The sequence below is a fragment of the Catharus ustulatus genome, chromosome 8, assembly GCF_009819885.2.
Source record: "Catharus ustulatus isolate bCatUst1 chromosome 8, bCatUst1.pri.v2, whole genome shotgun sequence".
NCBI lineage: Eukaryota > Metazoa > Chordata > Aves > Passeriformes > Turdidae > Catharus > Catharus ustulatus.
The window spans coordinates 8066190-8091518 of record NC_046228.1 but is presented as its reverse complement, the minus strand read 5'-3'; the positions used below and the strand labels follow the sequence as shown (position 1 = coordinate 8091518).

The window sequence follows — 25329 nt, the reverse complement described above, 5'->3', positions numbered from 1 at the left end:
GAAAACAAGGGAAGGTCTGAAAAGTCACCAACCACCAGAGTGAGCACACAGGCTGCTGTAGAGCAGAGGCAAGGAAATCACAGGGCACCACCTGTCTTTAAGCACCCTTGGGCCACCTGAGCAGCACACTCACCTGGCAGTGGCATCTTGGGCCGGTGTGCAGGCTGGGGACTGCCCACTGGAACTGTGCCCGCTGGCACCTCGGGGGACACCTGGGGCAAGGCAGTGATCTGCTGCTGGGGCTGCACTTTGACAGCAGGCACCCGTGGCACAGCCTCCTCAGGCTCTGGCTTCTCTGGGTGTTTCTGGAAAGGAGAAATGAAGAGGGATGGTGAGGTGTAGGGAACTGGCCCAGTGATTAAGCCTGACTTGGTATCACGATTTGGACAGTACCTGCTCCGAGGTCTCTGTTGCCTTAGTACAGGGCTCAGCCTCCTTAGCCATGGGGGCTGTCTCAGCTGTGCTCTCTGGGGCAGCCTTGGCAGCTCTTTCTAGAGATGGTGAGCTGAGGGGTGAAGACTGGCAGGACATCTTGCCAGCACAGTGTAGTAAGGACTTGACTGGGGTGAGATCCAGATACACTCTGTCTTGGTCCCCCTCCAATTTGCTCTCACTCTTGGGTGCTTCTTCCTGCAAAAGAGACCAATCTGCTGCAACTAGAAGTACAAGAAACATCTCACTGCAGAGCAGCACTACCTCAGGCAATCTGGAGTATTTTCCAAAAATCTTAGAGGAACTAAAATGCCAGTCTCAGAGTCATTCTCCAGAGGGGTTTCTGAAGTACTGAAGGGAAAGCCCCTCCTGTTTTCCTTCAGTAAGTCTCTCTGATGGTAGCAGCAGCCCATGCAAGGATATCACACCATCCAGCAACCCATGCCACATTCTTTGCCTTTCCTAAGGTAACAGTCCCATTCCCAGCATGACCCATTGTCCTTGCACACAGGATTTGCTCTTACAGGATAAAGAGGAGTTTTGAAAGGCCAGGCTCCAAAAAGCCCACTATCACCAAATAATCCATGCTGTTTGCTAATGAAAACTGTGCAATTTTATCCCAGCTGCCTGAGGATCTCTACAGCCCCTTTCTGGAAACGCCTCTCCCATTCCTCTCCACCACTTGATTCTGCTCCATTGCAAAGGCCAGGATTTTCCCAGGGGCTGGGAATCCCCTTCAGCACTGCTGGGAAATTCCCCCTTTTCAGTGCTGGAGACTCCCCAGGGCCAGATGTTTGCCATGGTCCCCCAGAGCTCCCTGCAGCAGGGCATGTCTTACCACAGGCAGGTCAGGCAGATCCACATCATCGTAGAGCTCGTCCTGCTGCAGCCTGCCCTTGGGCAGGTTGTCGATGTAGGCGTTGGGCTCAGAGTATTTCCTCTGCATTAGGCTGTGAACAGGCAGCAGGACAGGCATCAGGGGGACTGGATTTGCTCTGCATGTGCTGCATTTTTAGCTGAGAACATCAGTCCTGAGGTCTGGGCAGCCAGGTGCAGCAGAGGAGAAGGTAGAGCCACACAAAGCAGAGTGACACTGCTGCTGCTGCCCCTTAAGCAGCACCCACCAGAGTGGGGCTATATTTCCCTCAGCTCTTTCCTTTCTCGCCCAGCCCTCAGCCACAGCAGCACAGTGACCCTGCCCCAGGATGGACTGGGTGGCTGAGAGCCCAACCTGCTTTTGCAACACACACTCAGGTAAGCTGGAGCTCAGGCCGATGCACCCTGGTGGGACAGGAAGTGCTGTCCTGTCCCTAAAGAAAGTGACTGAGCTGCAGCTGTGAATTCACCACCTATTTCCATGGCAGAAACCTCCCACAAGGGGAGAGCCCCCTGCTCTGGCTTGCTTTCTCTCTACCAGCCCCACGCAGCCCCAGCCCATTACCAGTGACATACAAGAAGGAATTCTTCGCAGCGCTCACGATGCAGGAAACCCTGTCAGCATCCACGTAATCGTAGGTGAATTCCTCTGGGTCTGTCTTCGAGCCTGACTCCGACAAGAGGAGGCCCAGCCAGTGGCCCATCTCCTCTGAGGACTTTGCCTGCAGGGTGATCAGACAGACAGGACAGGCTGCAGCAGTGGTTTGCACTCACAGGGCTGATGCTGGCTCAGATTGGCTAGGGAAGCATGCTGGCAATCCTCTGGGCTTCCAAGGGCAAAGATGAACTGCTGGGTATTTATAATAAATCTGAGGTTGCGTTAAAAGTACAGCTCTGTGCATGGACTGACTCAAAAAATTGGCAGCTGCATAAATGCAGCACTTTGCTCTGCTCCTTCCTAAAATTTCTAGTCACCCTGCATTTTCCTTTCAGTGATGATCAACTCAGCTGCCTACACGAGTAAGAGAAGTCTCTGGGGTCGGAGATGCTGGCAGGGAGCAGCTTTGGGTGAGGAAAGTGTGTGGGTTTTATTTTGCACCAGCAGAGTGCAGCAATGGGATTGCCAAAAACAGACAAGGAGACTGAGCCTGCGAGGTCCAGAGCACAAACCCCCTCCTCAGCTCTCTGCAGAGGCAGCGAGCAGTCTGACATTTTACAACATGAAGAGTTAAATTCTCTGCCATGAAGTCAGCTCTAGCAAACAGCCACATGCACCTCCCAGTGCAGGAGACTCCACCTGAAGCAAGAAGCTGCAGCCACTTTTTGCATTGATTTGAGGAGTCAGAGCAGTAACCACAAAGTAAAATTCAGGGCAAGTGAATATATATATACACTTTCCAAACTGGAAAGTATATTTTAAGCTTTCAGTCTGTTTTATTTAGCAGAGAATTCAGTCCCTGGGAAGCCTGCCAGCCTGCCAGTCCGTACATTGAGTCTGACATTGAGTCTGACATCCCAACAAAATACAGATTCTTCCCTTCACTAAATGTAAATTTTCTCAGCATCTCTTCTTCACATCTGTAATTGGGCTAAATTTCTTAGATACAGATATACCCTGAATGAGAAACTAAACAAAAACATCTTCCAATTTCACGGCATGCCCTCGAAGTCAGTTGTTTAGCTATAAATATTCCACCCACTGGAAAAATACAGGAAATTGCTCACATTGTCCACCTCCTACTATAATCATGCTGTCGTCAGAGAGAAGCAAGATTAGAGATAAACAGTCCTGGATGTAGGCAAAGGAAAGTAACAGATGGAGATGAATTCACTTGCACTTTCAGGGGCAGATCTGTGCTAGGCTTACTTGGGATGTGCGACCCATGGCTTTGGGGCTCTGCTGTCAAAAGATGAAGTTCTCTGTTCCTCCTAACCACAGCCTTAAATCCCTAAAGTGGCATTTTGCTCATCTAACATTAACCATCTGCAATGTACTTCACAGAAATCAATTATCCAAGATTATCCTGCAGTCAGGGGAGAGAGATGGGAATGTCCAGAGGACCCCACATCCCACCCTAAGGTAAGTGCCTAAGATGAAGGTTGAATGGCCTCTGGAGGTGCCAGCATCAGACACAGCCTGGATTACCAGCAAGGTGGGACACAGACAGACGAACCCAACTCCAGCTCTTCAGGTTCTGCTTTGTTGGACTGAGGCTCTTCTGGAGGAACTCACTGGCATTTAGACCTCCTAAGGTACCCAAGCTGATGATTTTAGGCAGAGCTTTCTCGGAGATGAACACCCTACCTCCAAAACAACCCGTTCCTCCCCGTTGTGCAGGATGCGGAAGGAGTAAAGATGATCAGGGCTGGGCTCTGGGATGATTTCACAGCCTGCCAAACTCAGGGGCTGCTGAGCCAGTTTGCTTCTGTTCTTGTCCTGGTAGAAATGGAGGTGCCCATCCTTTATCTGACACCACCGTGACTTCCACTGGCTGTTCACCAGCACGTTCAGGTAACCTGCAGGGAAACACAGCTTAGACATATTTTCTATTTAATCCATATTAACTTGTGTGCCTGGGGATTTCTAATGGGTAAGTTATGAGATCACCACACAACACAAAGCCAGAGGACAAGATGTCCTATCCACACAAAACAGTGAAAAGGGTAAAAAATCTTGAAAATGAGAGCCTTGAAATCCAGGATAGGTTTGGAGCAGCAAGCTGGCTGCAGATGGTTGGACACAGTTGGTCCCAGGTGGTAAATACAAGCTGACCCTCAGAACTCTCCCTGCAGGCTCCCACACCCTGGGCATGTCTGGTATTACCCACCCCTCTTCCTGGGTCACCTTGAGAGCCAGAGGCACCACAATCTGCACGGATTTACTGGCAGGACCACCTGGCACAGCCACATTTGAGGAGGATGATGCCTGGTGCTCCTCCTGCCCTGCACAGAGATCAGCCCTGAGGTAAATCCTGCAGAGGGGCTCATGCTGTCACTTACTTGAAGTCTCCAGGGATCTCTCTGGGCTATCCATGGAGCTGGACTTCTTCCTGCCGAGGTTCATCAGGTTGCTCAGTTTCAGGCCAGTTGTGCCCTTCTTCTTAACTACCAGGAATGAAAAAAAGACACCTGTGTGGCTGTCCCAGCTCCCAGCCTGCTGTCCTGCCCCCACCTCACACACATCCCTTGCAGAGGGCAAACCTGTGACTCAGGCTGGAAAAATGCAAAGCCCAGGGAGTTCAGGAGCAAGATGATACCACTAAGATCAGTCAGGGATGTGTGGAAGATGCCAATCTGTATTGCTTTTGTGTGGGTTGGCTCTGACCAAAGGCCAGTCACTGCAGGAGCAGTGGCAGGTGCTTGCACAGCTCTTGCTGGGCAGGCACCAATCTCCCTTCACTTTCCTACACCACAAACAATTTAATTAAGGACCATTACCCAAAAACATTTGTTGTATTTAAGTCTTTTCCTCTCTAAAACAAGAGACAGAAGGTGGGAGGCAGGAAAGTTCATGTCCAAAGAGCCTCTTCAACATTCTCCTACTGAGCACATCAGTAGGAACCAACAGGTAATCCTGGTAAGAATATCAAATTGCCAGGCAGTGAATACACACACAGCTCTCATCAGGCTTGAGGTGGCAGTGGCAGGAGCTACAGAAGCCCTGGCCCCATGCAGGTTAAGGGCCCCTGTTCTCTCCATTCCCAGGGCAGGGTTTTACCATCTTTAGTCTCAGCGGTGTCCGTGTGGCCGTCGGTGCTGCTCCCGCTCTCGGAGGCTGCAGAGTATCTCTCAGACACCTCCACCTGTCAACAAGCACCAGGCACAAGCTCCACAGATGCAGCTGACCCATTCTTCCAGCCAGAACATTCTGCAAGGATCTTTTCCCCCTTTTCTCATATTCCCACTCTCTCTGCAGCAGATGCTTTCACCCAGCCATCCCCAGCCAGCTCACTCACACTGTGCCCTTCCCACTGCTCCTGGACATGCCCCAGCCCAGCTGGGCTCACCTCTGAGGGGACACAGTGGCATCACTGGTGTCACCCTGTGGCCTCCTACCCTGCAGCCTGGCTGGTGGGGGCATTTGACAATCCCTGCTGGGGGCATGGGCAGAGGAACCAGCCAGGTGCCCCAACAGGTCCATTCTGGGTGTCCTTCAGAGACTTAGGAAAGTCTCTCTGTCCTCCCACTGTTTTGGAACAAGCTGCTCCCACAGGAGTGTCACCTAAACCTGGACAAGAGATGGCCCAGGCCTGAGCATCCAGGAGTCTATGTCCCTCTTGGTGAACACAACCATCCCTTTGGATGAGAGAGCAGTTGCTGCCCTGGATAGTGGGCAGCCAAATGCTGAGCTAGTCTGGGAGAGAAGATATTGCAACAAAATTAAGATGCAAAGGAAAATTAAGGTGGTTCCAAGAATGCTCCTTTTCAGCAGCACAGGGGTCTGGTTACACTCATAGCAGTCTTTGCTTACCTAAAATTAAGAGACCTACACTCCTGTCTATTGAAGGAATAGGGCAGGGAAGCCTGAGTGCTAGTTCTGTCTGCAGAGACAAGATGTACCTTTGGGTAACTGAGACGCTGCAAGTCTGGGATGTACTGGTTGCCTTCACTGCCCCCTTCACAGAGCAGACCACTGGTCTCCTGGATTACCTGTGCAGAAGGGGAAGCCAAAGCCTGTGAGAGCTGCAGTAACAGGATCAGCCAATCTACCTCAACTAGGCAAAACCACATCAGCATGGGAGACCCATGGTTTACTGTCCCTGTGACCCTGGGGACTGTCCTGGGGTTTCATCAGGCATCCAGCAGAAATTTCTGGCTCCAAGTCACTGGGAGAGGCTGCCAGCAAAGGCAGCCCTGGTGTCTCGGAGCTCTGTGGCTGTCCTGGGCTCCAGGAGGCTCCTCCTCCTGCTGCTGTCTCAGGGGAAGGGCTGCATTTACCCCTGCCCTCCCCAATTCATGCTGGGGACCCACCCCAGACATTTCCCCCCAGCCCCAGCCACAGCAGCTGGGCTGGGAGGTCCCCATGTGCCCTCCATCACTCTGAAGGCAGCAAGGAGCTGCAGGAAGAATCTCTCCCAGGACATGAAAATGAAGTGGTATATTTGTATAAAGGCTTGCAGTGAGGAAGGGAGCCAGAGCACACAAGGACAGGGCTGAGATAAGATCTGGTGTCCCAGCAAAGCACGGCAGCACCAGTGGGACAAGTCCTGAAGGTGACACTGACCCTGAGCCACTGTTCTGCCTGGTCTTTGCTCTGCAGCCCCAGCACAATGACATCAGCGTTTGTGGGGATGATCTTCAGCTTGTGCTCTTTCTTCCTCACTTGCTTTTCCTTGTGAATGACAGTGCAGCCCAGCAAATTCACGTCGAGCTGGGGGTTGTGGTCTTTGGAGCTCTTGTAGCACTGGGGAAGGAAAATGGGAACAGGTGAGAGGCAGAGGAGGAACCTTCCTGCTCACTGGCAGGAGCTCAACCCCACAAGTGACTCATGCAGCCACATGCATTAAGTCCCCTGAACACAACAAGGTCCTACAGTTCTAAAAAGTCCGCACAGACTACACACAGGAGATCCCAGTGTGTACACATACATCTGACTGCATGCACAATCTGAAATACTGACACAGGATCAAGTATGTGATCAGCTCTGCGACAACCCCTTCTGCTCAACCACCTCCAAAAGTCTCCCCAAAAAGTACCCCTAAGACATTTTGGGGGGTTGGGATTTTAGTCACAAATGTGTCCTTGTACCCCCTTCAGCAATCCCGTGCCCACATTCCTTCTGATAATGGAGTAAGATCCCCAAATCTCCAGGACATGGTTTTTGAAGCATTGCTTCAAGGGGTACTCTGTTTTTCGCCAGCTCATTAACATGGTCTGGGGTTCCTTCCTCAGCTCACAAAACCAGATTAATTTAGCCAGAGTAGAGGATCTGCTCACCAGCAGCCTGGTGTCCTTGATAACACACAGCTGTTTTGCCCACTGTCCCAGCCACTTCTTTCTCCACAGGAAGGCACAGATGCGGGCGTCCTTCATCAGCTCAATGGTGGCCTCTGGGGACGGCCACTGATGGGTTGCTGACTTGCCTTTGCTGCTCTCTTCCTCATCATAGGACTCGTAGGAACTACTAACAGCTTCACCATCTTCTGTAACAAATGCAAAGCTCTGTCATTAAATCAATTTTTAGAATAACTCTGAGTCAAATGCCATGCTCACACATGCACAAGCTTCCAGGGCAGGGACGTGTCTTTTGAGGCTCTCCTACAGGAGGATAATTAATAGGAAAATTACCCTCAGAGATCCTTTTTTCTTTCTAGCTCAATATGAATCTCACTGCAGTATTTTGTGCCTAATAGCCTCTGTTAGCAAACACTCAAAAGACACTTCTCAGCTGACCACAAATTTGAGAACATTCCCTTAGACATCTCCTGATGTTTGCTGCTTTCTCCCCAAAGATGCTTTTACTACTTTCCACTTCAAGCCAAACACGCACAAGTTTTAAGGCAACAGCAAGCTACAATCAGCCCTTGTCCTCTAAATGCCAGAAATAAAAATGGTATTTGCAAGGCCATGCAGCAAGCAATGATCTATTGTATTTGAGATGTCATTCACTTTCTGGTCTAACAGGTCCCTCTCTCTCTACTCAGCATCAAAGGGACAGCAAGGGGCTTTGAAGTAATACACTGCTGCAGCACCAAAAATTAGTAATAAGTGGCCAGTGTGAGGACCAGTAACATTTTTTATGTCTGCTCTTAAATGGATTGCTATGTACTAGGATGAGTTAAAATTTTCAATATTCAGCCCTAAGGCATTGCAGATTATTGGAGTTTTCAGCTGATCACTGGTACCATGTTCATCAAAAACACTGAAAATGTTCTCCCTGACTGCAGGGGGATTTGCAATGCCCTGCTGGCATTTAGAGCTCTAAGTCATAAGATAAACTCACAGAGCAAGATGGTAAGATTGGGGCAACATTTGTGGTTGCAAGGGTTTGGCATTCTTCTACCAAACACCATGGAGGAATATTGTTAAGTTTCTCTCACTGGAATTTAATCTAATTTGGATTATCACCAAATCTTACTATCTATATAAAAATAACATTATCAGATTGGTGCAAATTAAAAGAAGAAAAGCAGTCAGAAAAGAGAAAGAAAGAGGCATTAGGAGCTTCACTGAATAACGTTTTACTTAGGTTTATTTGTTCTTTAAATAAAAGGAACTGAGATGCAGTAACAAAGCTACATCCCAGTGAAATTTCACTCTACAACTTCCCTCAAGTGATCAAAACTGCACCAATTAAACAAGCTTTTTATAAAGCAAATACTCCCTTTCAAAATCTCTGAATGGAGCACACTACACTGCCTCACCATCTCCATGCCCTCAGTGTTTGAAACTGCCCATCTTTTATGGGAAAACTTTATCCCCCCTCAGTGCATTCTCACTGTGCAGACCTTGCCCACAGGCACCCTGCACAGAAATTCAGATGGAGTAAAAGTGTAAGCATTTCTCAACCCTACAAACACCAAGAAGCTGAACCTCTGCACTCCTACAGGACCTTTCCATATGCAGCAGCAAGGATGCCTAAGGGAACCTCATCTCCCAAACGCCCTCCTTATCCATGGGGGTATCACTAAGCACCCCTCTGGCCTCTTTTGGAATTGGCTGGTGCCCCCACCTGAGCAGTAGGTTTCAGGCTGCCACCTTATTCCAGAGTCCTTGGATGCTCTTCTGTGCATGAACCACAACCACAAGTGTGGTTCCTCATGAGATGAGCTCTTCTCTGCTTGAAGAGCTGCAGCAGCTTTGGCCTGGTGACACTGCTACAGCCTCCTGAAGGAAAGGCAAACACCAGGCTGTGCAGCTGGCAAACTGGGACAAGCCTTGCCTGGTGGCTTGTGACAACCCTGTGGTCACTACTAAGGCTCACTCAGTCTCAAATTGTATAGCTGAGGCATCCACAATCTTGGATGCCTTTATCTAAATCCACCTCTGCTTTCCTGTGAGTCTTCCCATGAGCTCCCAGGGACCAAAATCAATGCCATGATGCAGAGAGATCAGACCATCCTACACTCCCACTCTGCCTTTGCCTCTGGAGCACCTTCAGTCATTCACCAAACAGCTACTTGTCAGTACAGCCAGCATTACCACCCATCAGCTCCACACCAGTGGCAGAACCAGGGGAATAAAAGCTAGAGAAGTTCTCTTCATTGTTGTCCTGAGCACAGGGAAAGCCACAAAAAATAATGCTTTGTGCAGAACAGACAGGGAGAGGTGGTTACCTCCATGCAACAGGCAAATCCAGGGGGAGGTACCCAATGATCTTTCCTAAAAATGAGGTTTTGGGGAGTATTTTTGGGGTTATTTTTGGTTGTTGTTTAAAAAAGGCACTTCAGGTTTGGAAAGCATGCCATACCCATAGTTATTGTGGCATAAATAACGCCCTCAGTAACCTGCAACCCTGGCCTGGGTCCAGCCGCAGCAAGCCTACCAAAAAGACCTGCACAGTCAAAAAAGAAACAGAAAGGGAGACAAAGAGAGAAAGCCACAGATAAGCAAATGCAGAGAGCAAGGGTGTCAGTCCCCTTGGCCAGTGAGGCTGTCCCATGCCTGCACGCCTCACATGGGCTCAGACTTCAAACAAGGACAGCATTTACAGCCCATCCCCTCGAACAAGGCAATTCCCTTTAAAAGAGAATCATTGTCACTGTAATTAACAGCAGCCCGGGCCGAGGAGCTGTTTCATCACAATAATCATTGCTCAGCTGGCAGCCACGCCGCCCCTCTCCCTTTTCACCCCGCTCCTTATCGAACCCTCCAATTATGCAAAGGCTGCTGATAAGGGTTTAACATCTCAGCCCAAGAGGGAAGGGAAGCAGCAGCCTCTGCTGGAGCTGGGAAATGAAAGGCAGAGCATCCCCAGCAGAGGGGTGGGAATGCTGCTGCTGAAAGACGGACCCCAGACCCAGCAGACTCAGTGCTTGCTCCGTTTTAATTAATTCACCCACGGATTGCTGCAGTGCCTCGCAGTCCCACCTCTGCTGGAGCAAACCTCTATCTCCCCAGCCCATCTGGAGGCTTCCTTTGATGTCCTTTCTTGGCAGTGCACCCACTTATTTTAGTGGTGCTGCTATTTTTGTCTGATTTCACTACGCCCATTTGTTTGGGGACACATGGGTGTCTTCCAAGGCTCATGCTGTAACATTGTCAGAAACAGAATTGCAGAGGGATTTTTCACAAGAGCTTACAGTGACAGGACAAGGAGAAAAGGATTCAAACTGAATGAGTTTAGCTCAGATTTTAGGAAAAAATTCTTCACTGCAAACCTGATGAGGAACTGGCACAGGTTGCTGAGAGAGGCTGTGGATGCCCCAGCCCTGAAGTGTTCAAGGCAAGGCTGGCTGGAGCTCTGAGCAACCTGGGACAGTGAAAGGTGTTCCTGTACATGGCAGGGGGGTTGGAATAAGATGATTTTTGAAGTCCCTTCCAACCCAGGCCATTCTATGAAGAACCACCAGCAGCTTCCTGGACTGCCACCCCCTCCCTATGCAGCTTGTGGGGAAAGGCAGAGAGGGCCTGGGGGTTACTGAGGCCAGGCTTCATCATCTTTGGCAGGGCAAAGCCATGTCCAGACTGCCCTTTAGCAGCAGCAGTCACACCAGGTCCCAGATCATCTGCTAGCAGTGAGCATCACTGTGTAGGACAGGCACAAAGTACTACTGACATCTGACAGGGCACAGGGTGGGGCAGGGGGAGGGATGGGGAGCTTGTGCTTGTTGAAACAAAGGGCAGGACAGGGACCTGCAGGTTTGCCCACATGCTGCAGCCTGATCTCCTGAGGCAAGCCAGGGCACCAGCATCACTGCCCAGCTCCCCTCTGCACAGCACAGCACACTTCACCTTCTCCTGAGCCCCCACAGCCTCTCCTGCCACACCTCTCCCTGCTCCTTCTGGCTCACCCTGAAAGGAATCACCTCCAACATGAGGTTGCCAAAGAGCACGGAGATTCTCATGATGCCTCCTTCCTCCCCACACCAAACATGCTTTGTAGCACACCAGGAGGTTTGTGAGAAGGGATGTGGTGGGGTCTGCAGAAGGGACTGTGGCTGAGCACTCACAGGATGCAAAGGCACCACACACCTCAGTGGTGAGGAGCCACAAGAATCCCCTGTCCCATCTCTGCTGGCTTCACAGGCTCCTATTTCCACTTAGAGCTGTGACAGTGCTCAGCAAAACACAGAGCCCATGGTGCAAGAGCTGATCAGAGCAGCCACAGAGCCACCCAGAGCTGCCTCGTTTGGACAGTGCTCCCATCATTTGTGCTCTTCTCCTTTTGCAGAGCTCTGAACTCTCATTTCCTTAGGCATCTGACTGACCTAGATTTTGGAGGGTGGTGGGTGTATTTGCTCCTCAGAGCAGCAGGTTACCAAGGAAAAGCAGAGGTGGGAGCTGGGTGTGCACTTATTCCTGCCAGCCAAACCTCTGAGGCTGAGCTCAGGGAGCTGCCTGGATAACACAAACGGGGTATCCCAGCACATGGATCTGTGGCTGTATTCCAGCTAATCCAGCATATGCCTTTTTATGCCATGGCTCTTAGCAATTTATCACTTTCCCAGTGAGCTGCAGGGGGGAAAAGAAATCTCCTTTATCTTACATTGCAGGCATGGGGATGAGGCTGCAGCAGGGCTTCACAGGGCATCACAGCCCCATCTCAGCCAGATGATCCAGAGCCTCTCAGGAAAACACAGGGCACAGCTGGAGGGGCCTCTCCTCCACACTGAGCAGCACCTTTCACCCTGACCACAATGAGCCTGAACCTTTTCCCCTCTGAGCTGGGCACAATCTTCCTGCTCACTGACACAGAGCTTCAAAGCCCAGTAGTTCAAACTGGGCTGGAGAACACCCAGCTCTCCCAGATGAAGCTCAGATTCAACAGCCAAGGGTTTAGATCCAAATCTTTCACCCTTAACTCTCACTTCTTTGCTTGCCTGGACTCTTGCCACTCAGCTCTGCCCATGCAACACACTCTGCTGCAGACAAGGCTGATAAGCAGAGATCTGCTTCTGCAGTGGGGTGATACAATCTCTCTTTTACGGGCTTGAATGGATTATAAAGTGATGACAAGATCAGCTCTGCTATCAGATCAGAGGAAGGCAATCTCTCAGTGAAGGGAGCTGAGCAAAAGGATGCAGGAATACACGGTAAAAGCGAGAATGTGGGAGCTCAGCATGCAGCAGCCTCCTCCCAGAGGGGTGGGGAGCCCACAGGGGACAGGCATGGGTGGCACTGCTCCAGGACACGGCTGGGGCTGCAAGGGAACCCACACGCCTTCCCCTCACACGGAGCAGGGCTTTCTAATCAAGTTTACAGATGGTTCAACTGCCACAAGAGACAGAGCTGAATAAAGAGCCAATTATAAGAATGGTTATCACTCCTAACACACCAGCAGAGCCATGGATTTTGAGCCCAAGGGGACAATTACAGTGCTAGGACATGAATGCAAGTCACCACAGCTTCAGCACTCAGTCCTGAATAGAAACTTGTGTTTGACTGCAGTCTATCTGCCAGAAAACCACCAAGACAAAGAGAACCCACAGTGGTTTCTAACATTTTACACTGCTGCTGTATTGACCTCAGCATATAACTAACTTCTACAGCAAAGTTAAAAATTGCAGTAATTCAGTAATTTTTGCTTTCCAGCTAGCATTAGGTCTGTAATATCAAGTGTGATGAGCAGCAGAAAACAAATTTGTCCCAAAAGCTGTACAAAATATCTGTGCCTTCATTTACTGATTCTCATAAACCCCAAGCCCTCCATCTCCCACATGGACCCCCTCCCAAGGGTTAGCTGGGATATACCATTTACAGAGACATCATAGGGCTCAGCCTCTTCGTAATATCCCTCCGGGGATTCGATCTTGGGGATTGGAGGTTGTTTTGTTTCAAGAATCTGCAGAATAAAAACATAAAAAAACCATGATTTAAGGTAAAATCAGATCCTTCAAAAAAACAGGGCATCCTTTTCCCTTTATTTTAGCACTCAGGTGTATCCCAGTGGGTGAAATCTTTCAGATGTGGTACACTTAGGTCAAATATAAATTGAAATTACTGTATAATTGCATCATAAATGTTACTTTTTTCATGTTGCTGAAAGCCCTGCGGAGATCAGCTCATAGCAGCAACTGCAACCCATCAGCCTTACTCTGAACTGAGATTTCTGCTGCACTGACCCCCCTACACTGCCCATCCTAACTGGGGATGGCCCTCTGTGCTATGGATTATCTTATCAAGGAACCAGAAGGGAGGACAACCTTGGCTTTACACTGAGAACATAACCTGAGCAACTTCTGGTCATGTCTCCAAGTCTCTGACTAATAGAAACTAACAGCTAAAAATCTCTGCTTTAGGAACTATATTGGGAATCTTTAATTGTGCTTTTAACAAAAAAAATGAAGGAAATGGATAAACAACACCAATGGAAAATAAGCCTTTGAAAAGAGTCCAAGTGCTGGAAAATCCCTGTGGCGCCTGCCAAACCCTTCCCTAAACACAAGCAAGGGCTGGCAGGAAAAACATGCCTTGATCCTTTAGAAATATCAATACAAAAAAAAAAAAAAGAAGTTAATAAACAAACTTTTTATTCTTCAGGTGACTCACACAGATGTTGGACATGAGACAGCAGAGTGGACACGAACAGCTCAGTAGGATGAGCACAGAGCTCAGGTTCTTCCCAAATACCTGGCATCCCATCTCCCCCCTGACCTGACAGAAGCATTCCCCTGCTCCCCAGTGAGGTGTTCCTGCTTCTCACCAGGGTCAAACCCCCCGCAGCCATCTGACATCAGGATGTTTTGTCTTGCAGGCTGAGGCTGTGCAAACCCTGCCAGCGTGCCCAGGGTTAAAGCCCTATTCCCCCCAGGAGGAGGGGCACAAAAGCAGGTCTCTGTGCAGAAACAGCAGTGTTGAAGGTCACAAATCGTGCACTGTGCCAGGCCAGGATTGCTCCTGGGGAAGAGGGGCCACTTGTGCCCCAGCAGAGCAGAGCAGAGCAGCCTGGGGCAGGACCAGTTCATCTGCAGGTCATGCCAACGTCATCAAACGCAGGTGCAGAGCTGGACCGCCCATCCTGCCCCAGATGATTCCACCAGCAGCTCCTGGTGCCCAGAAGCAGAAAGGAAGCTTTGAAGGAAAAGATTTTCTGGCTAACAGCTGCCCACAAAGGGAAGCTGCTGGTCTGTGGGAGGGAGGAACCCTGACCACACCAAAGTCACACGTCTGTTCCCACTTGGGCGAGCTGCCCGTGGCTCTGCCAATCTCCCAGACCTCTCCAGTGCTAAAACTCCTTCTTACACGGTCTGCCAGATGCTGTGAGCAGACAGCTTTCCATCCAGAGGCACGTAGAACACTGCTGGAAAACACTTGCCCTCCAAACACTTAAAAGGTTTAGGAACTTCTTGTCCCAATGTGTTACATTAAAGAAACAAAAACAAACCCAGTCACTCCAGGGCTTTACTTAATCCCTTCCCTGGCTAGGAAATGTGTCTGTAATTGCCATCTGTGGTGGCCTCCTGCGTGTAGCCAGCCCACTTTGTGCTGTGACCATACACAAATTGCCTACACAAAGAAATGCTGTGGCTTTTTTTGACACCATCCCACAACTGTCAGGGAAAGGGGCTGCTCTGTTTTGTTTCCTACAGACAAAGAAAGCCAACAGGGTGCACCTGGGCTGCCCCAGAAGGTATTTGTTTTGCCCCCTCTTTCCCTAGGGGTGTAGAGTGCTGCACTCTCTAACTGAAGTCAAAGGCTATATATATATTGTGTTATTTAACCACACTGGGCCTTGCAGAACATTTGCCTGTTGCACTAGGGCACAGCGAGCATGCAAATTTAACCCTGGGCATCTGCATCCACAGCACAGGACTCTCCCTGTGGATGGCTGCAGGAGGAGCAGAGCTGCAGCAGAGGAGAGGTCACCAATGCCTGAGCCATGGCCTGCAGAAATCATTGTTTAAAGGTTGTTTTGGGACAAATCCAAAGGAATCATGGGACTCAGGTGGCCCACCCCTGCTGGTGTCTGTGTGTGCCAGGGACAATCTGCTGTGCACAGCTTTATCACCAAATTTCTTCTGTGCCTCAAAGGGCAAGTGTAGAGCAACACCACAGGATGCCTGAGTGTCACCAAACCACAGAAAACTCTGCAGAGCTAAAATAGATCTAATCTGAATTCCTCTCCAAACCTCCCAGTTTGTGTGCAAGAAGTTGTGCTCCACCCTCCATTGCCCTGGTGGCTGCAGCTCCTGCCTGCACTGGGAGCTGCAGATGCAGACAGGGAAGATCCATTTCCCCCTAACAGCAATTTCCACTCATTAAAGCTCTTCCCAGCCCTGCTCCTTGAAGGACACTCGGATATCTTTGCTGCCAAAGCTCACTCAGATGCTCACAGTGAGGAGATACTTGACTGCTGCACCCAAGGGAGGTTAACTCCATGGTAAGCAGGTGGCAGAAGGTAATTCCCAGCACAGGTCTAGGAGGAGACAGGTGCCCCTCTCAGCTAAAATCTAACACTATTTTTTTCTAATTCCCTCATTTAACTTCCTGATTGCCCAGTCAGAAAGTTGGGCTGCACCAAGCTCAAGAGAAATGCTTTGGAGACACCCAGCTGCTACTTCCCCAGTGGTGCCTGCATTCCACCTCCTGCCCACCATGAAATACAGAGCTAAACAGATATTTAATGAAATACAGAGCTAATACAGAGATTCCTGCTCTGGCCACTGCTCCCAGGCACTCGAGCTCCAACCATCTGCATGGGCAGAGCCCTCTGGGGCTGGAGCAGCTCCCAGCAGGCAATCACTGCATCCAAGGGTTTGCCAGCTGCATTCCATCCTACCCCTTGTTTTCCCAGCTCCTCCAGCTAACTCCAGCTGAGCCACACAGATCCCTGGGCAAAAGTCCTGGGGCCTCCTTCCAGGGAAAAGGACAGATTCCCCTTTGTGGCTGATGGATGCACCACCCCATCCTCTTCCATGCCTCTTCCTCCTCCCCATGCATGCTGCCTGCCCTCCTTTCCTTTCACATCCTAAAATCCCAGCTAAGAGAATTCCCTCATTCCATCAAGTACTGAACAGCAGCATTCAGGGTCTCAAGGATAACCTGTGTCTAGGACAGCTGGGCTGGCTTGCTGGCACAGAGACACCATCCCACTGAGAGCTGATGGTGTTTAACTGACTCAGAGCTGAAAAACCTACAGAGCCAGCAACTCCTCCTCACAGACCTGTGGGCTGCACAACCAGAACTCCACCAGCACCCATCCCTTGGCAGCAAGGGAGGTCCTGGTACTGCCCAGGGACCTCCCCACCACCCTGCAGCTGAGAGGTTCCTGGCTTTTCTACGATCATGTCAGCAGGCACAGCTGATTTACAACCCAGGAGAGATTTCCAAAGTAACAGCTGAGACTCGTCACCATCTCTGTTTCTTTGAAAACCTCACTTCTCCTTCCTTGAGCCTGGAGTGCCATGGGTTTGGTCTCTCTGGCAGGGAGCACAGCCCAATTTTCACATTCAGGGAGAGCTCTCACAGCTCCCTGCTCCACCTGTGCACGAGCTCTGGGAACCACAGGGGTTCCTGGGTGTCCAGCCACCCCAGGCCACCATCCAGCTGCACCAACCACACACTGACCCACTGTCTGTAAACATGAAACACACAGCTGGAAATCCCCAGTTCAATGTTTTGGTATAATTTTTAAAATAAAGCTCACCAGGACTCTTTGCTCGCTAACACACCCAGCCCTGCTGCACAGGACATGACAAAAGTGAAGCCTCCAGGGGTTCAGAGCCCCAGGCTGAGGTACTGGAAAGCAAAGGGTGTGGAACACTTACCTTTGGAGGGGGGAGGTCTGGCAGGCTCTTCTGAGGAGGTGACAAATGCAGTCCTGAGTCTCCATTGGGCAGGGAGTCCTTCTGATCCAGCCCTGCAAGGCAGACACAATTACACAGATGACATGTGGCATCTCCCACAGAGCACTTGCTACCCTGGGCTGTGCTGGAGCAGCAAGATGCTATTTCAGTGGGGAGCAGAGTGACAATTACAGGCAGGGCTGCAGGGCCACCATGTCATTTCAGGCCATAGCCAGGAACGTGGCACTGGGAGACCCAGCAGAAGAGCTGACCTCTGGTTTTAGGGCATGTTTTTCCTTCTGAAGGCCAGACCTATTGCTGAGACTTTAAAGGGTCTTGAGAAGCAGCATGGGCAGACACCTCAGAGTGTCTGGAAACCCGTGGCAGTTCAGTCCTTGCTGGCTCTGATCCCTGCTGCTGTGAGCAGACAGGTCAGTGACTGTCTGCTCCTCTGCTACCTTTCCCAAAAAATGGATCCAGCACCACACTGCTCCCAGGGCAAACTGCAAAGGCTGCTTAGCTGAGTGCACAGTGGCTTATCAAAGCCAGCCATGTAATCACTGCTCAGGGGAGGGCTCCTCTTGAAGCAGCCCAAGCCAAACATGTGTATGGGCATGTGGCAGCAGAAGTGCTCCAGGTGATCTCTGTCTGCCTCTGCAAAGTCAGATTTTCCAAGCAGCTGAATGCAGAGTGATTTAGTATCTGGAGGGCACATTGCAGGCTCAGAAAACTTGTGTTCAGTCCTCTTCTCCTGCCACAGAACTCCTGGGTGGCCTCAATGCGTGCCCAAATCCCATGACCTCTGAGATAATGCAGTGATGGATAGATCCCTTCCTTCTCCAGCTACACACACCAGCATCACAAATCACAGACTGTTTCCTTACTGGGGTGGGAGGGAAGGAATATTTTTCTCTAGACAAGCATTAACATTTTGCAGGTGTCCTCTGATGAAGATGCCTCTCGAAAACCTGCAGTTTGAAGAGGATTTAGAAGAAGCAAGGAAAAAGAAAAAAGCATCCAAAATCCTGCTAAAACCCACATCTAACTATTACTTATCTGTGCTCTCTGTTCCCTGTAGAAGTGAATGTCACCTGACATTTGGGCTAAGAGGATTGCAGTGGCCTCACCAGGAGCCCCTCACAGCAGCCCCACCTCCCAGATTCCTGCCCCTTTGTGCTGACTTCCACAAGGAGATGGCATTTGGTTTACTGAAAAGCCCTGTGGACTCACAGGGCAGAGACTTGCTGCATCTCTCAGGTAAATGAGATCCAGTAAATCATGGTGCCTTCATCACCCAGTGCAGGCAATTCAATTACTGGGCCACAGGAAAGCAGCATCTGTTCTGCTTAAATCCTTACCACTGAAATTGCAAGTAGATACAAGGAGCAGGGAAATACATTTTTGTGCAGAAATTGCATATTTTGAAGTTTGGAGGGGTGACTTTTGGAGCTGATGGACTTTGGAAAGCACTTGACCCTGTGCTGCTGGAGCATGCTTGAGCACAGCTGCTGTGGGGAGGGAACTCTGCAGAGAACCAGAGGTCCTGTCAGCTCAGCCACAAAGTGTGGTCCCCAATCCCATTACAGACATGGAACTGCAGTAGATAAAGGGATAGAGGGAGCCCCATAACTACTGGAAGATCAATATCACACCAGTGGGCACGTGGGGCCCCTCCATCTGCTCAACCTGAACCTGCAGGCACCTCTCCCTCCAGCTACAGGGGCAGGATCAGGGCTCCACACCCAGCTGCAGCTGTGGCTGAGATCCACACGTATCTCACCGAATTCAGCATTTCTAAATAACTCAGAAGTTTTACTTGGAATAGGGAAGTTGTTGAAAACAGAGAGAGAGAAGTGCCAGGTCCTGCAGGGAGTGACTGAGCGGGCAGGGTCATGGCCTTGATAGGGAAAAGTCTGAAATAAAAGAACCACCTCTAAAAATAAATTGTCTGAAATTTTCCCTGTGTTTGAGCATGGTGGAGCAGTGCAAGCTTTGCTTTATCCACCCAAGTGAGAACTTCTACAAAGAGAGGTTTCTGTTGGGAGCTCTGGGAGGCTGTGATCCTGTTATAGAGCATTACAGCATCACCAGAGCCCTGTCTGAGGTCACACTGGGGCTGCACGTGTCATCTGGGAGGACATCCTGTCTGCAGAGGCATTTGAAGTCAGCCCAAGTTTGGCTGCAGGTAGTTTAAAGAACCAATCAAACCAAATAAACAAAAAACTCTACAAAGAAATAAAACCAAAACAAACAAGTGTGGAAGTGGAACAATCCCAACTACTGCAGGACCAGCACATCAGCAGCAGGCTGCACTGGTGAGTCCCTGTCTCATCCCTTTGCACTGGAAACTCTGGGGTAGGATCAGCCCCTGACTAGGTGTGCATTTAAAAAATGTGTCACTAATACCCTCACTCCATGCAATTATCAGCAACATTTTTCATGGTGAACTTCAAAGAGGAAGAACATTTTTAGACAATTATGTTCTTTGCCGTGTTACAAATTCAAAACCTGTGAACACTAAATTGGAAATGAGTATTTTATCTAGGTTTGATTCTCAGCTTTTACTCTGCAGCACTCTCACATCCCTGGGAGATGAAGGTGCTCTGCCTGTGCAGATGGTGAGGGCTGAGCCCTGCAAACTCACCCTGCAGGGCTGTGACAACACAGACCCTCTGGGCCAGAGCAGAGGAACACAGCAAACAAGAAATACACTTTCAAGGCCTCAAAGATGCAAAAGTGACTTGTTTTCTGGCCAAAGAAAGCATGAAGGCTTCCTTGAATATTTCAGGCACTGGAGCTTCAAGCCTTAGAAGGCAACATTTTTATCCCAAAATAAGGACCTCCAAAGTGCTACTTCCAGGAATAACCTCACAGTGTTGGCAAGGACTACTATTTCCAAGAGAATGTTATGAAAATGTCCCTTCCACAACCAGCAGCTGCTTCAGCCCTCAGAGCTGCCAGAGCAAGGCTCTAACCTTGTGTGCCTTCATCATCCCGTGAGACACGATGAAACCATTAATCTTCAGCTCCCTACCTTTGTCTTGTTTCTCTTGGTCACCCTGCTGTTTATGGACTGTCACTTTGTTCATATAAATATACTCCTCATCACCACCTGCAAAACAAAGGGAAAAGTGAACTCTTTACCCACATGCTGCTTTCACGCTGCTAAGTTTTTCCACAAAGGCAGATGTAAAAAGTGTCTCTGCTGAGCACATTTGGAGGGAGCACTTTGGTTGAGGCAATGTGCAGGAAAAATCCCAAGCAATAATAGAAAGCAGAAAAATTAAGTGCTTTACGGTCAGGAAATTCCGTAAGTTAAAATTTCTACTTAAACATTAACTTGGCCAAACAGTACATCCTGTGTATCTTACAAAGTGGATTAAATAAACTCAAGGTTTAATAAGGAAAACAGAAAGGATCAGGAATCTTGGGAATCCTTTGCTTGTAAAGCTGGACACATAACTATAGTAATTTTACATAAACAATTAGAGGTCACTGCAAAAATAAACTCAGTTTCATTTTCTCCTTCTAATTTTCATGTCTCCTCTTCCCACCAGCCGCCAGGAAAATGTTGCTCCAAGACCCCGTAGCAATTCCCATGACAGCCCACCACCCCATCCTTGGTTTTACCACTGGACTTGGTGTAGACTTTCAGAAGGTCAGAGAGGAAACTCTTCTTCACCACAGCAGTGCTGCTCAAGTTCTCCTTGTCCAGTATCCTCAGAAAATCTTCAAGTTCTGTGAGCAGCTGCTCCAGAGCTACAACAGAAACAGAGAGAGCTGTTGGCAAAGCAGCTGGGTGGTGTGTCAAAAGAGGACAGATGTTAATTCCATGCTTTCCAAAATCCTTTGCTTTTTCTGCCCAGGAATACTTCGTATTTGATTTTCCAGCTTGAACCCTGCCTCTAGTTTTGGACAGAAAGTGGGTCTCAAACCAAAAAATCTCCAACTTCCCTTAGTCTGTTCACACATCAGTGAAATCTGATGCAAACACCTATTCTTCTTCCATCAGGATTTCTTGCTCAAGCAAAGACAACCTGAGATTTTGAGCATGAGGGCTGAAATTACAGGAAAGCATCTTGCAAGGTTTTGATACATGCACCTTGAGTCCTGGCAAGTATAATTCAAACCTCATTTGGCTTGGGACCAACCAAAACTCCTGCTTCTTGCTTTCTCTTTCTAAGCCTCCTCCTCATTTGGGAGGGATGGGGCCCTGGCAATCTGGACTAGTGGGAGGTGTCCTTGCTCATGGAAGGAAGCTGGAACTACGTGATCTCCAAGGTCCCCTCCAGCACAAACCACTCAACTATTTTATGTTTCATTCTACCATTATTTCTCTGTCTGTATTAATTTGACAGTGTTTACGTGTGTATTCCAAAAAGAAAAGAAAAAAAAATCCCCATCTCCTCACATAGATAAATCACAATTCAGTAACTTCTGAAGCCACCGTGCTTGGGCAGTGACCACAGAGACCACTGCATCCCGTGCAACCGAAGGCACAAGACTGAGCAGCATCTCCCAGTGCCTCAGGAAGCCTTGCTGCACCCAAGACATCCCAAAACAAGTGGCTGGGGCACACCACTGGCCAGCACCAGTGGCTCAGCCAGGCTAATGGGTTTGTTTTCCTGCCCAGGAGGTGCTGCACAGCCCTGCCACCAACAAATCACAGCTCTGACAGGGCTCACGCTGGAGCAGCAGACTCTTAATTGCTCGCTTTTGTTCACACCAGAGTTTATCGTGGGCTAATTAGCAGCAGGGGCAGCAGGAGGAAATAACAGAGTATTCTGTGGAGAGAGGAAGCGCCATGTAAGAGGCACAGTGTGTGGGGAAAACGTGCCAAACCCAGCTGGGACTGTTCCTGCCTTTGGAGGCTCCCCTGCTACCCCTCTGCATCCCTCTCTGGTGCTGAGGATCTGCAGAGGAGATGGGCAGTGAAGCCTGGGTTTGCCCCCATCACCCTGCAAGCCAGGCAGTGGCTCCTTAGCACTCCACCAAGAAACTCAGGGATAACTCGAGTGGGGCTTCCCTTTCCTTACAGCATTCCCACACTGGGGGATCCCATGGAACCCCTGTGAGTCACACTTCACACCCATGAACTGGAAAAGAGTTGACATTTTGGATTCACAATACAAAGCATCTGAGCAGTTCCAGTTAAAGAGCTACATTTAAGGTCACAAAACCCTTTTTAAAGGCAGGAGAAAGCCACCACCTCCCTAGTCACCTATCTTTAGCCACCAGGCAACCTTCCTGGAGTAAACAGATTTACCTGGGTTAGAAGATTGATAAATAAATTAGACCGTAAAGGTTTATGTTGCTAGTCATTAATTGAAAAAACTTGCTACTGCTCTCAAACAGAATTAATCTTCACCAGACCTGACTGTAAAACAGCCTAATGACTCCAGATCAATCAATAACAGCTCCAGAGGAGCCAACCAACTTGTAGTTATTCACACTTCATTCTATACCCTCTACACCAAATTAAATCTCTTCTGGTCTGATTTAGGACCAGTAGGGAATGGAAAACACCTGCATCATGCTGTGTTAACCCAAATGTCTTTGCTAGCTTCTGTTTTACCAAGAGAAAACAAGAATCACTTCAAGAAACAGCAGCTTTTCTCCCCATAAGCTGTGAGGAAACAGGTAATATTTGCAGATAATAATACTGGATGCCAATAAGCAATGAAGGGTGTTAAACCTACTCACAACTGAGTTCTCTAAAGCTTCAGGGACCCTGCTTCTTCCAAGTTTAAGGAAACCCCCTAGGGTAAACCATAGCCTTGCTCATCTGCTTCAGTGGCCCACTTCAGAAAATTCAAAGTGAGGTGAGATCCTGCTGGTCAGGCCAGCTGCACAGGACATTCATGTGTCCAGGATGACATCAGAAAAAACAGCACCAAGGACACCTAACTCAATCTGAAGCTCCAGAAGCAAGACAGCTCCCAACAGCTGCCCACATGGGTGTCATGACAGTGGGTTTGCAGGGAAAGGGGTACAACTCCCATTCCCTCCTCCACCCCCAGACTGCAGAAAATGATTTTATTCTTCTCCCAGGCCTCCACAGCTAGCACACACACAGGGCTGAGCGCTTATGAATAGCACAGCCCTTACAGTAGGTTACATTTTCCAGCCCACCAAAGCTGAACTCAGGCTTCCAGTGACTCAAAGCAGCTCATTTAGGATGTGATCCTGGGGCCACAGAGGTCAGTGGAAAGACTCTGTCAGACCTCAATGGATTCAGACTTCAGGGACACAAGAGAGATTAATTTTGCTCTTATTCTGCAAGAAGCAGTATATAAACCATCTGCTTCTATGCAAGTATCTCTCTCATCTCAGCTGGACATTCCCAATCCAAACCTGATACCTGCAAAATAAAACTCCAATGACCATTCATTCTCTCCCATCAGAGGGAGAACAAGCTAACACTCATCAGAGACTGATGAATGTGAGAAGTAAAACAAATTAATACGATGAGGGTCTGTAAGATCCTCTGTGCAAGCCACTATCACAGCAGGTCCCAGCAGGTCAATAGGACTAAAAACAATTGAGAGCCCTTGTACATTAAACCATCTCAGGATTCTGAGTGCTGGAAGTCACTGCTTGATCTCAGCTAAAGACCTATCATGCTGTGCTGGTGATGTATGGAACACACTCATGGTAAAACCAGGCTGGTGGCTTTTCAAAGCAGCCTGAGGCAAATGGTTCTCCCTCCAAGCTGCATGGTTTTGCTCTCCTTATCTTAGCAGTTCAGAAATGAGAGCACATAAAGAGATGATTCCTGCTCTGCAGGGCAATACTTACAGATGCAAGGAAAGTATTTGCAAAATCATACGGCTGTAAGCAGCAGGATGAGTGATCAGACATAGACAGAAGCCTAAGTCTGTGTAAGACAGAGAAATTCTCAGATGCTTTCCTGAAAGTTTTTTCCCCTGCTGTATTGGTCTTCTCAACTCTCATAGCATTTCTTTGTGACTCAAGTAATATTTCTGGCACCATCTCAAACAGCTTCATAGATCTTACAAAAATTCAGCTCCCTTCACAGAAAACAGGGATTATCTCTAAGGTTTAGACTGTCAGGAAAATTATGAGGCTTGGCCAAGGTCACTGTGAATACTTGCACTGAATCCAGTCCCCACAAGCACCAGGACATGACCTACTCCAGTTCCCTGAAAGGATGGCCACAGACCTGGGGTACCACTGGACATCACAGCACAGCTCACATCATGTTCTTCTCCATGGTAACACATCAGTAACTTTTTCAACACATGAATTTCTCAATACACGATGGAGAGAGGTATAGGAGCATCACAGCCAATGGGAAACTTGAGTGATTTGCATCTTCAGTGAGTGGATGATCATCACTGAAAGGATGGTACTTTGAAATATATTTATCTTATTACATCTTTACTGATGTAATAAGGACTTTCATGGTGGGGGCTACAGTCAGAATTACCAAGTCCTTCTTCTTGCATGCACTTAAGTGGATAATGAGATATTCTCCTTTCTTTTACTCCAAGACAATGCAACCCATTTTACAGAAACTCCTGGGCTGCCCTGACCAGCACAGGCTCTCTCAGTTTAAAGGCTGCAGCTCTGGTCACAGCAATAAGCAAAGAGATGCTTTAAGCACGACTGATCTGTTCCAACAGCAATCCAGTGGCACCAGGACAGCACTGAAAAGGGCTTCTTTTGGCAGGAGTCTGGGCCTTTCTTTGCAGACTGAAAGTCTCTTGCATTGCAGCAGTGTCTATCCCAGCTCATGTGAAGCTAGAGCCAAAAATGAAACAGCTTGCAAAGCCTTCATTGAGGAAGCACATTCCTTGCAAAAGAGCTGCCAATTTTGCCTGACACCAAGGTCACTGAAAGGTAAATGACCATTAAACTAGATTATAAAAGCCATTCCTACCAATAACCACTGATCTCTGTCATTGTGCTACAATAACAACCTATGTCTACATCCAATTACTTCATGTCTTGGCCTTATGAGGAAATGGGAAGACAGGCTCTGAATGAACTTTTCATTCAAGTGTTTCAGTAACCACTGGGCAGGATTGTATTAGACCATTTAATCTAAATTCAATTACTTATTTTATCAAGGTAGAGGGGCCCCAGCCACCGGACAAGGAACTGTAATGAG

The 25329-nt window shown here is 48.8% G+C and overlaps 1 protein-coding gene across 5 annotated transcripts in view; it reads right to left on the bottom strand.

The window, feature by feature from the left end:
* The window catches only part of AFAP1L2 (actin filament associated protein 1 like 2), a 64533-nt gene that overhangs the window by 3928 nt on the left and 35276 nt on the right, over nucleotides 1-25329 (bottom strand). For 2 of the 5 annotated variants that reach the window (XM_033066557.1, XM_033066555.1), the window contains exons 2-16: nucleotides 20826-20954; nucleotides 20230-20307; nucleotides 17178-17269; nucleotides 13162-13252; nucleotides 9719-9802; nucleotides 7246-7451; nucleotides 6533-6712; nucleotides 5869-5958; nucleotides 5027-5111; nucleotides 4309-4413; nucleotides 3614-3825; nucleotides 1885-2030; nucleotides 1271-1382; nucleotides 394-630; nucleotides 134-305 (exon numbers count right to left, since the gene is read on the bottom strand). In XM_033066557.1, coding sequence (XP_032922448.1) covers nucleotides 134-305; nucleotides 394-630; nucleotides 1271-1382; nucleotides 1885-2030; nucleotides 3614-3825; nucleotides 4309-4413; nucleotides 5027-5111; nucleotides 5869-5958; nucleotides 6533-6712; nucleotides 7246-7451; nucleotides 9719-9802; nucleotides 13162-13252; nucleotides 17178-17269; nucleotides 20230-20307; nucleotides 20826-20954 — 2019 coding nt within the window. The remainder of the gene's footprint in view (nucleotides 1-133; nucleotides 306-393; nucleotides 631-1270; nucleotides 1383-1884; nucleotides 2031-3613; nucleotides 3826-4308; nucleotides 4414-5026; nucleotides 5112-5868; nucleotides 5959-6532; nucleotides 6713-7245; nucleotides 7452-9718; nucleotides 9803-13161; nucleotides 13253-17177; nucleotides 17270-20229; nucleotides 20308-20825; nucleotides 20955-25329) is intronic. The other 3 variants (XM_033066556.1, XM_033066558.1, XM_033066560.1) reach the window with 3 other exon arrangements.